This window comes from Urtica dioica, chromosome 7 (assembly GCF_054948205.1).
Source record: "Urtica dioica subsp. dioica isolate 48M chromosome 7, U.dioica_male_clone48M_v1_H2, whole genome shotgun sequence".
Taxonomy (NCBI): Eukaryota; Viridiplantae; Streptophyta; class Magnoliopsida; order Rosales; family Urticaceae; genus Urtica; species Urtica dioica.
The window spans coordinates 14,738,448-14,750,654 of NC_142762.1; the positions used below are offsets into that span (position 1 = coordinate 14,738,448).

Sequence of the window (12,207 nt, forward strand, 5' to 3'; positions counted from 1 at the left end):
TCTTTTTAAGTAAAACTAGTTTTTACTAACCTAGACAAGAGCATATGCATGTAAATAAAAACAAATATGAGCTATTAAAGTTACTAACCTTTCTTGAAGCTTGAACCTTGTAGAAGCTTTTGGAAAGTTGCAACGCTCGTCTCCCCTCGCAGCACGTCTCTCTTTCTTTCCTCGGCACCTCGAGCAACCACGAAAGTTTCTATCACTAAATCACTCGAAAAGAAGGAATCAGTGAGTGGGCACTTTTAAACACTACGACTTGAGAACGAGTCTCGAAGTCGCAGAGCTAAACACTAGGTCGAGTGAGGACCTAGGTGCCAAGACAAGAAATAATCGAAAATAAACTAGAGAGAGAGAGAGAGGATTTTCGGCCACAAGTTCTAGAGAGAGAGTCTCTCAAATCTCTTAAACTTGGATGAATGAATTGTGAGGAAATGAGGCTCCTATTTATAGGAGAGGTCTCACCTTCAATAAGGTAGTTTCCTCTTCTATAGAATATCACATATTCATGAGAAAATATTGCCTTATTTCCTCATGAGTCACTCGGCCAAGGCAGCCTTCTAGAAGGCTTGGATTTGTTTCCTTTTTTGTTCCTTGCCTTGCCTTTGACTCACTTGGCCGAATTCCCTTAAGCATCCTCATGCAAATTTGTTTCCTCTTTTTCTTTTGGCAAGTATCTTGATACATTTATGCACAAAATATTCTCTCTTTCTTGGGTATTATGGGCGCCCAACATTTCTAGAAAAGACTTCTAGAATTTTCTTCACTTGTTCATGACAACATAAGAAAAGGCCCATTTAGAATTTTCAAATAAAATTCTTATGAAATGAAATTAATTCACAAGGTCCAATGATCAAGTCATGGCCGAGTGAAACATGTCACAAAATGACCTTGTCAAAAAATTTATTGACATTCATTTCATCCTTTGTCTCAAAAGACAAAAATACCCTTTTAACTATTTTCGTTCTTGTTTTGGATTAGCTTCCAGTTTAACTATTCCTATCGATGTGATTCGTGACAGTGACCTCATGGACCCAAATGAACAAAGCTTTAGCTAAACACTTGGACTCAAAAGTTCACAAACCTTTTCCAAGTTTAGCTTAATGCCAACTGACTCCACTAAAGAGCTGACACTGAAAATCTCTCGGTTCAAATGAATTTATTTTCTACTCAAGAATTCGACCTAATTATGATGAGCGGATCCACTGAATATTATCTATGTTTACCCTTCATGAATGTCATCAGCTAGTCGGGATTTACTAAATTACCATTTTACCCTTCTAGCTGTTATTTCCTCAACTCCTTTGTCGCTTGTGAATAAGTTAGAAACAATGTATTGACGAGGAGCTAACAAGTCACATTGTTTCATCCAAAAGAGTCAGGACTCAATTTGGACACTGGCCAGTTCATTTATTCACACTCCAAGGAACAAAGCATGAGGTGACATACATTGCATTTCAGCAATCTTGTACATGAATTCCATATCTATGAGAACTTCACAAAGTTACTCATGACAGACTCACAACTTAGTACTTCACCAATAGGCCTTGTTCGGAATCACATAGTGAGTCCGAACTTTGACTTTCTCAAATGAGAATACTAAGGTGTGAAATGGCATGTCTCATTTCAGGATTAAGGTAAGCATGATGCAATTCATACATAGTGACTTCGAGACATAAGAGGTTAAATGGTTTGTTCTTATCTTGTCTCTAGAAGTGCACTGGTCAATTCAGTACCTTCGGAAGATACCTAGAAGAACTATAGAGTTCCTAACTCTCAATGCCTCATAACCAGACATCATAGATTCTTCTAACAATCATACTGAGGTCAATAGTCCTTTGACCCTAAGATTGCGAATATATCGTTTTAAGCAAACTACGAAGAGTTTGTTCATGCAAATCTACATTTGTCTCTTCGTAAGTTGTTAAGTTTGTTTATGGACTAAAAGACTATGGTTTTATCATAAAGCTTCAGACAAGGAAGATTGAATGAACGTTTCAACTTTATTAATGAATGAATAGGCAATTACAAGCAAGAGTCTTCATGAGACTTTATTACATCAAATGTTCAAAATAAAGACTACAACTCTTCTTGTGGGCACCATTGACAACACATGTAAGACGCCTACATGGCGCAACCAAGTCGACTAGACGGTGCACTTAAGACGCATGCATGGCGCAACTAAGACGCCTACATGGCGCACGTAAGACGCCTACATGGCGCAACCAAGTCATCCCTCGGGACACACCTAAGACGCCTACATGGCGCACTTAAGACGCCTACATGGCACACTTAAGACGCCTACATGGCGCAAAAAAGCCGTCCCTCTCGACGCACCTAAGACGTCTACATGGCGCACTTAAGATGCCTGCATGGCGCATATAAGACGCCTACATGGCGCACGTAAGACGCCTACATGGCGCAACCAATTCGCGTACACAGCGCACTTAAGATGCCTGCATGACGCAAAAAAGACACCTACATGGCGCACTTAAGATGCCTACATGGCGCAACTAAGACCCCTACATGGCGCAACCAAGTCGCCTACACGGCTTACTTAAGATACCTGCATGGCGCAACTAAGACGCCTACATGGCGCACATAAGACGCCTACATGGCGCAACCAAGTCGACTAGACGGCGCACTTAAGACGCATGCATGGCGCAACTAAGACGCCTACATGGCGCACGTAAGACGCCTACATGGTGCAACCAAGTCATCCCTCGGGAAACACCTAAGACGCCTACATGGCGCACTTAAGACGCCTACATGGCACACTTAAGACGCCTACATGGCGCAAAGAAGCCGTCCCTCTCGACGCACCTAAGACGTGTACATGGCGCACTTAAGATGCCTGCATGGCGCAAATAAGACGCCTACATGGCGCACGTAAGACGCCTACATGGCGCAACCAATTCGCGTACACGGCGCACTTAAGATGCATGCATGGCGCAACTAAGACGCCTACATGGCGCACGTAAGACGCCTACATGGCGCACTTAAGACGCCTACATGGCGCAAATAAGCCTTCCCTCTCGATGCACCTAAGACGTCTACATGGTGCACGTAAGACACCTGGATGGCGCAACTAAGACGGCTACACGGCGCACGTAAGACGCGTACATGGCGCAACCAAGTCGCCTACACGACACAATTAAGATGCCTGCATGGCGAAACTAAGACGCCTACATGGCGGAACATAGTCAACCCTCGGGACACACCTAAGACGCCTACATGGCGCACTTAAGACGCCTACATGGCGTAAATAAGCCGTCCCTCTCGACGCAGATAAGACGTCTACACGGCGCACTTAAGATGCATGCATGGCGCAAATAAGACTCCTACATGGCGCACGTAAGACGCCTACATGGCGCAACCAAGTCGCGTACACGGCGCACTTAAGATGCCTGCATGGCGCAACTAAGACGCCTACATGGCGCACGTTAGACGCCTACATGGCGCAACCTAGTCGTCCCTCGGGACGCACAAAACATGCCTACATGGTGCACTTAAGATGCCTACATGGCGCACTTCAGACGTCTACATGGCACAACTAAGCCGTCCCTCGCGACGTACCTAAGTCGTCTACATGGCGCAACTAAGACGCCAACATGGCGCCCGTAAAATGCCTACATGGCGCAACCATGTCGTCCATCGGGACGCACCTAAGACGCATACATGGCGCACTTAAGACGTCTACATGGCGCAACCTAAGACGCCTACATGGTGCACTTAAGACGCCTACACGGCGCACTTAAGACGCCTACACGGCTTACTTAAGATGCCTGCATGGCGCAACTAAGACGCCTACATGGCGCACGTAAGACGCCTACATGGTGCAACCAAGTCGACTAGACGGCACACTTAAGACGCATGCATGGTGCAACTAAGACGCCTACATGGCGCACGTAAGACGCCTACATGGCGCAACCAAGTCGTCCTTCGGGACACACCTAAGACGCCTACATGGCGTACTTAAGATGCCTACATGGCACACTTAAGACGCCTACATGGCGCAAATAAGCCGTCCCTCTCGACGCACCTAAGACGTCTACATGGCGCAACAAAGACGCCTATATGGCGCACGTAAGATGCCTACATGGCGCACGTAAGACGCCTACATGGCGCAACCAAGTCGCCTACACGACGCACTTAAGATGCCTGCATGGCGAAACTAAGACGCCTACATGGCGCACGTAAGACGCCTACATGGCGCAACCAAGTCGCTTACACGGCGCACTTAAGATGCCTGCATGGCGCAACTAAGACGCCTACATGGCGCACGTAAGACGCCTACATGGCGCAACTAAGTCGTCCCTCGGGACACACCTAAGACGCCTACATGGCGCACTTAAGATGCCTACATGGCACACTTAAGACGCCTACATGGCACAAATAAGCCGTCCCTTTCGACGCACCTAAGACGTCTACATGGCGCAACTAAGACGCCTATATGGCGCATGTAAGATGCCTACATGGCGCACGTAAGACACCTACATGGCGCAACCAAGTCGCCTACACGACGCAATTAAGATGCCTGCATGGCGAAACCAAGACGCCTACATGGCGCACGTAAGACGCCTACATGGCGCAACCAAGTCGCCTACACGGCGCACTTAAGATGCCTGCATGGCGCAACTAAGACTCGTACATGGCGCAAGTAAGACCCCTACATGGCGCAACCAAGTCGTCCCTCGGGAAACACCTAAGACACCTACATGGCGCACTTAAGACGCCTTCATGGCACACTTAAGAGGCCTACATGGCGCAAAAAAGCCGTACCTCTCGACGCAGCTAAGACGTCTACACGGCGCACTTAAGATGCCTGCATGGCGCAAATAAGGCGCCTACATGGCGCACGTAAGACGCCTACATGGCGCAACCAAGTCGCTACACGGCGCACTTAAGATGCCTGCATGGCGCAACTAAGACGCCTACATGGCGCACGTAAGACGCCTACATGGCGCAACCTAGTCGTCCCTCGGGACACACCTAAGACACCTACATGGCACACTTAAGACGCCTACATGGCACACTTAAGACGTCTACATGGCGCAAATAAGCCTTCCCTCTCGATGCACCTAAGACGTCTACATGGCGCACGTAAGACGCCTGGATGGCGCAACTAAGACGCCTACACGGCGCACGTAAAACGCGTACATGGCGCAACCTAGTCGCCTACACGGCGCAATTAAGATGCCTGCATGGCGAAACTAAGACGCTTACATGGCGCACGTAAGATGCCTACATGGCGCAACATAGTCGTCCCTCGGGAGACACCTAAGACGCCTACATGGCGCACTTAAGACGCCTACATGGCACACTTAAGACGCCTACATGGCGCAAATAAGCCGTCCCTCTCGACGCAGCTAAGACGTCTACACGGCGCACTTAAGATGCCTGCATGGTGCAAATAAGATGCCTACATGGCGCACGTAAGACGCCTACATGGCGCAACCAAGTCGCGTACACGGCGTACTTAAGATGCCTGCATGGCGCAACTAAGACGCCTACATGGCGCACGTAAGACGCCTACATGGCGCAACTAAGACGCCTACATGGCGCACATAAGATGCCTACATGGCGCAACTAAGATGCCTACATGGCGCAACTAAGACGCCTACATGGCGAAACCAAGTCGCCTACACGGCTTACTTAAGACGCCTACATGGTGCAAATAAGATGCCTACATGGCGCACGTAAGACGCCTACATGGCGCAACCAAGTCGCGTACACGGCGTACTTAAGATGCCTGCATGGCGCAACTAAGACGCCTACATGGCGCACGTAAGACGCCTACATGGCGCAACCTAGTCGTCCCTCGGGACGCACAAAACACGCCTACATGGTGCACTTAAGATGCCTAAGTGGCGCACTTCAGACGTCTACATGGCGCAACTAAGCCGTCCCTCGCGACGTACCTAAGACGTCTACATGGCGCAACTAAGACGCCTACATGGCGCCCGTAAAATGCCTACATGGCGCAACCATGTCGTCCATCGGGACGCACCTAAGACGCATACATGGCACACTTAAGACGTCTACACGGCGCAAGCTAAGACGCCTACATGGTGCACTTAAGACGCCTACACAGCTTACTTAAAATACCTGCATGGCGCAACTAAGACGCCTACATGGCGCACGTAAGACGCCTACATGGTGCAACCAAGTCGACTAGACGGCGCACTTAAGACGCATGCATGGCGCAACTAAGACGCCTACATGGCGCACGTAAGACGCCTACATGGCGCAACCAAGTCGTCCTTCGGGACACACCTAAGACGCCTACATGCCGTACTTAAGATGCCTACATGGCACCCTTAAGTCGCCTACATGGCGCAAATAAGCCGTCCCTCTCGACGCACCTAAGACGTCTACATGGCGCAACTAAGACGCCTACATGGCGCACGTAAGATGCCTACATGGCGCACGTAAGACGCCTACATGGCGCAACCAAGTCTCCTACACGACGCACTTAAGATGCCTGTATGGCGAAACTAAGACGCCTACATGGCGTACATAAGACGCATACATGGCGCAACCAAGTCGTCCCTCTGGACACACCTAAGACGCCTACATGGCACACTTAAGACGCCTATATGGCGCCAATAAGCCGTCCCTCTCAACGCACCTAAGACGTCTACACGGCGCACTTAACATGCCTGCATGGTGCAACTAAGACGCCTACATGGCGCACGTAAGAGGCCTACATGGCACAACCAAGTCGCCTACACGGCGCACTTAAGATGCCTGCATGGCGCAACTAAGACTCGTACATGGCGCACGTAAGACGCCTACATTGCGCACGTAAGACGCCTACATGGCGCAACCAAGTCGCCTACACGGCGCACTTAAGATGCCTGCATGGCGCAACTAAGACTCGTACATGGCGCACGTAAGACGCCTACATGGCGCATGTAAGACGCCTACATGGCGCAACCAAGTCGCCTACACGGTGCACTTAAGACGCCTACATGGTGCAAATAAGCCGTCCCTCTCGACGCAGCTAAGACGTCTACACGGCACACTTAAGATGTTTGTATGGCGGAAATAAGACGCCTACATGGCGCACGTAAGACCCCTACATGGCGCAACCAAGTCGTCCCTCGGGACACACCTAAGACACCTATATGGCGCACTTAAGATGCCTACATGGCACACTTAAGACGCCTACATGGCGCAAATAAGCCGTCCCTCTCGACGCAGCTAAGACGTCTACACGGCACACTTAAGATGTTTGTATGGCGCAAATAAGACGTCTACATGGCGCACGTAAGACGCCTACATGGCGCAACCAAGTCGCGTACACGGCGCACTTAAGATTCCTGCGTGGCGCAACTAAGACGCCTACATCGCGCACGTAAGTTGCCTACATGGCGCAACCTAGTCGTCCCTAGGGACGCACAAAACACGCCTACATATTATCATTTCAATAAATCATTCGAACAAAGTTCACAGTTTACTCACAATTTCTTTTTGAACGGCTAGTGCATCATCTACAAGCTCTCCTTTGTCATTTCTGTGTGACTCTATCCAAACCAAGGCACGATCCGGTATAGTTCCCTCTAGATGCTTCTTCCTCTATGTTAAGAACATGAATTATAGTAAATATATAAAAAAATGGGACGATACATATACTTTTAATGAGAAATAAGATACCATTTTCTCTCGTAACTCCGCGTATGATGTTTGCCCTAGTCGATGTGGAGTACTGTCTGTCTTCTTTCTCACTTGTTGCACTTTTCGAAGTTCCTAAGTCAAAATGTAAATTTTTAGAACTAGATTGTATTTAAGAAAAATGGTTACATAATAACTTACCGCAAATTCCGAACTTAGCCGCTTCTTCACATATTTGATCCAATCATATTTTGGAATACCGTACTCATCTTCGTGAGACTCTGCAAAACTTTCCGGATTAATGTCTTCTTGAACGTTATCGTAGATCTCGCGTGTCAACCTATTCTTGAAATTACGCCACATTTTTCCAATTTTTTTCATTGCCTCATGTCGGTAAATATCCTCGATTTCAAAGGTTGTCTGAAAAATGAGTGTTAGATACTAAACAATTATGTAAACATCATACAAATAGTTTTATACTAAAAGAAAAACTTACATGAATATCGGTCCACATTATGTTCTTAAGGTGGAGAGGAACTTCGCGCCAATCATCGTAAAGAATGGACACTCTTCTAGCTTGAACACCCAAAAAGGTTGTAAAGCTTCTTGCCTTATCACCGATAGGCGCTCCATACTCATCCACGTCAACTTCGAGTCTAGTTCCTTGACTCCTCGCATGTACTATTGCCGGGAGTTTTGTTGGACCTCTTTTTGCTCTCTCATTAGGCATAGCATCATCGGATCCGGAAGCTTCATTGTCAGACATTTTAAACCTGCACAAACAATCAAATAATTATTAATCGATAATAATTCTATAATAACATCATACTGTTCACGATTCTCTTAAACAAATTAACTTACTTCATCATATTTTTAATCTACATAAATGCCCTCTCCATTCTCACGTAAATACAATAACTCCTCGTTGTCAACCAGGATATCAGAACATAGACCGTTGATAGGAGTTAACGTTTTAGCTAAAATATCATCATCATGCCCTTCATCCTGAAGTTCATTTGCGTAATCTTTACTCTGCGTAGCGAATACGTATGACCATCTTGACTTGCTCTGACTATGAACATAGAACACTTGTTATACGTGTGTCGCCATCACGAACGGTTCTTTACGATGACCGATTCTATTTAGATCTACCACTGTAAATCCATTCTTGTTCACTTTAACACCATTATTACTCTCAACCCAATCACACAAAAAAACCGGCTGACGAAAGGACACGTAATCGATTTCCCATATCTCTTTGATAATTCCGTAGTATATCATGTCTTAATATATGGGAATTGTGTCTTTTGCACTCGATATCTGCATAGTCTTCGCAACCAAACTCACTCCGCTATTCTGCGTGACTCTCTTACGATCACGTTCCTCTGTGCTGAACCGTACACCATTAATGATGTAACCTGAATGCTTGATAACTTCTGTACTCGGTATTTTTGATAAACAACGAAGTGTACAAATAGCATCGTTCTTTGTCAAAACTCTCTCTTCTAACCATTTTGAAAATCTGCGCACGTGCTCGTTTTGTATCCATTTCGGAGTTTTATTTGTCGACGTATGTTGCAATAAATTCATGTGTTCTCTGCATTTTAAGATAAGAAGTTAATATATATATATATAGAAGACTAAAAATATAGGAAAATATAAAGTATGATAACTTACTCGATAAATGGCTGAACTAAATCAGAGTTCTCTAAGATCATATGATGCGCTTGCAAAAGCTGTGTATAGGAAACCGAACAAACAACCCCATTGTTTAAGCCTTTACTTGTAACACTATCTCGAACAACATCAGTGCGAAGTCCAACAGCTTCCAAATCGTGCAAGTATTCAGAACAACATTCCACAGATTCTTCAGCCAAGTACCCTTCAACGATACATCCTTCAGTCCGATTTCGATTTCTTACATATCCTTTTAACACTTGCATGAATCTCTCAAAAGGATACATCCATCGAAGATACACAGGTCCGCACAATTGCAGTTCTCTCACCAAATGCACTGTAAGATGAATCATTACGTCAAAGAATGATGGCGGAAAATATTGCTCCAATTTACACAACGTGGTCACAATGTCAGATTGAAGCTCGTCAAGTATCGATGTATCAACAACCTTGGAACAAAGAATGTTAAAAAATGCACAGAGTCGTATAACAGCATCTCTCAATCCGTCTGGGAGCATCGACTCAATGGCCACGGGCAAAAGATGTTGCATCAAAACATGATAATCATGAGACTTGAGTCCAAAGACTTTCAACTCCTCCAAAGAAACATAACTTCGGATGTTAGCTGCATATCCCTCGGGCACCTTAATATCAAACAATGTTTGACAAAACTTCTTTTTCTCCTCTCTCGTTAGAGTAAAAGAACATGGTGGTAGATATGTACGATTTCCATTCTCCTTCGGAGCTAATTCAGTTCTAATTCCCATATGAACCAAGTCTCGCCGTGACGATATACCATATTTTGTTTTTCCCGGAATGTTAAGCAGTGTAGAAATGACACTATCGCACACATTCTTTTCAATATGCATGACATCAAGATTATGACGCACAAGTAAATGCTTCCAATACTCTAACTCGAAGAATATCGATTTCTTCTTCCAACTTCCTTCGTCGTAGACTACTTTCTCCCCTCTTTTCCTCTTTACAGACGTATCACTCTTCGGCTTTTTCACAATTTTTCCCAGAGGCCTAAGTTTCATCTTCGACAACATATTAAAGGTTTCAACTCCTGACAATGGCTTTTTAACTGTACGAAACTCTTTTTTTCCATTAAACGCCGCTTGACATCTGCGAAAACGATGATTTAATGGTAAAAAGCGTCTATGATTCATATACACAACTTTTTGCCCATATTTCAGGTATTCACCTTCAGTATCGTCTGCACAAATCGGACATCCCTTAAAGCCTTTGACAGAATAACCAGATAAATTTCCATAAGCCGGGAAATCATTTATGGTCCATAACAGAACAGCCCGAAGTGTGAATTCCTCTTTAAGATGTCCATCAAAAGCTTGGACACCATTTTCCCACAACAACTTCAGTTCGTCTATCAATGGAGCCAAATACACATCAATTTCATTACCTGGTTGTTTGGGACCAGAGATAAGTAGAGATAACATCATGAATTTGCGTTTCATGCACAACCAAGGCGGGAGATTATACGTCACAAGAACCACGGGCCAACAGCTGTATCTACTGCTTTGTAGACTATGTGGATTAATACCATCGGATGAGAGAGCGAGACGAAGATTTCTAGACTCTTTGCCGAACGTCGGCCACTTTGAGTCAACATGTTTCCAGGCAGGTGAATCTGCGGGGTGTCGAAGCTTTCCATCATCGATCCTTTGGTTAGCATGCCAAGTCAAACTTTGAGCGTGCTTAGGATTTCGTAATAATCGACGAAAACGCGGAATGATTGGTAGGTGCCACAATAGTTTTACAGGGATTTTAGATTGCTTTTCTGTATCCTTTTGCTGCTTCCACCTAGAAGCTTCACACATGGGACACTGCTCAAGAGTTTCATACTCATTACGGTAAAGGATGCAATCATTTGGACATGCATGAATTTTCTTATATCCCAAACCAATAGCCGCTAGAGTTTTTTTGGCCACATATACAGACGAGGGTATCTGATTATTTCCTGGCAATATATCTCTTAGCAAGCCAAGAAGTTCTGAGAACATAACATCGCTCGATCCGTATTTGGCTTTTAAGTTGAATAACCTTATTAAGGTTGAAAGTTTGGTGAACTTGACACAACCAGGATATAGAGGAGTTTCGGCGTCACTTAAAAGAGAATAAAGCTCGTCGGGATTGTCTTGAAGTTCATCTTGCAAATCATTAACCATCTCAGCAATGTAAGGGGCATCAACGTCTTCTTCATCAGAATTATCTTGAACGACAACATTATGTTCTGCCACATAATTTTCCCCATGGTGTATCCATATCTTATAGCTTTGATCGATACCCTTACATATCAAATGTTCTTTTAGGGTAGTAATGTTACCAAAGCTTAAATTCCCACATTTGACACACGGACATGGAATTCTCTCTATGTTTTCACATACACTAAGACAATGGTCCAAGAACTTTCTCACACCATCCACATATTGGTTTGAATCTCTACGAGCCGACATCCATAACTTATCCATAATAAAGCTATACACAAAAATTAAACCCAATTAAAAAAAAGACATCTAAACTACATAACATATATGATCATCTCAACACAACAAAATCACACACAATTCACGTGCAAAAAAAAAAGCGACATCTAAAGTCTAACCTACTAGGAAACATAACTTATTTAATCATTACAAAACAACAAAATTCGCACACAATTCACACACAATTCATGTCCAACAAAGAAAAAACGACGTCTAAACTCTATAAACTACTAGTAAACATAACATATCGATACATATATCAAAATCACAAAAAATAATCATTTTATATTATCTAGTGACACACAATTTTCAAGCGACGCCCAATATAATATGTACAAAAAAAAATTGACATTTTATAAAATAAAATAAAAAACTTACTTGGATGCTAATACGGGAGGCGGCGGCG

The 12,207-nt window shown here is 44.7% G+C and overlaps 1 protein-coding gene across 2 annotated transcripts; it reads right to left on the bottom strand.

The window, feature by feature from the left end:
* Nucleotides 1-9,290: 9,290 nt before the first annotated feature.
* On the bottom strand, nucleotides 9,291-11,669 carry LOC149390273 (uncharacterized). 2 transcript variants are annotated; one of them, XM_089621428.1, is made up of 2 exons: nucleotides 10,292-11,669; nucleotides 9,291-10,252 (listed from the first exon to the last, which is right to left on the bottom strand). In XM_089621428.1, exons 1-2 carry the CDS (start codon nucleotides 11,481-11,483, stop codon nucleotides 9,291-9,293), a joined length of 2,154 nt encoding a protein of 717 aa, XP_089477554.1. In that variant the 5' UTR covers nucleotides 11,484-11,669. The 2 variants fall into 2 exon arrangements, with proteins under 2 accessions (XP_089477554.1, XP_089477553.1); XM_089621427.1 differs by having other exon boundaries at nucleotides 9,291-11,669.
* Nucleotides 11,670-12,207: the final 538 nt, after the last annotated feature.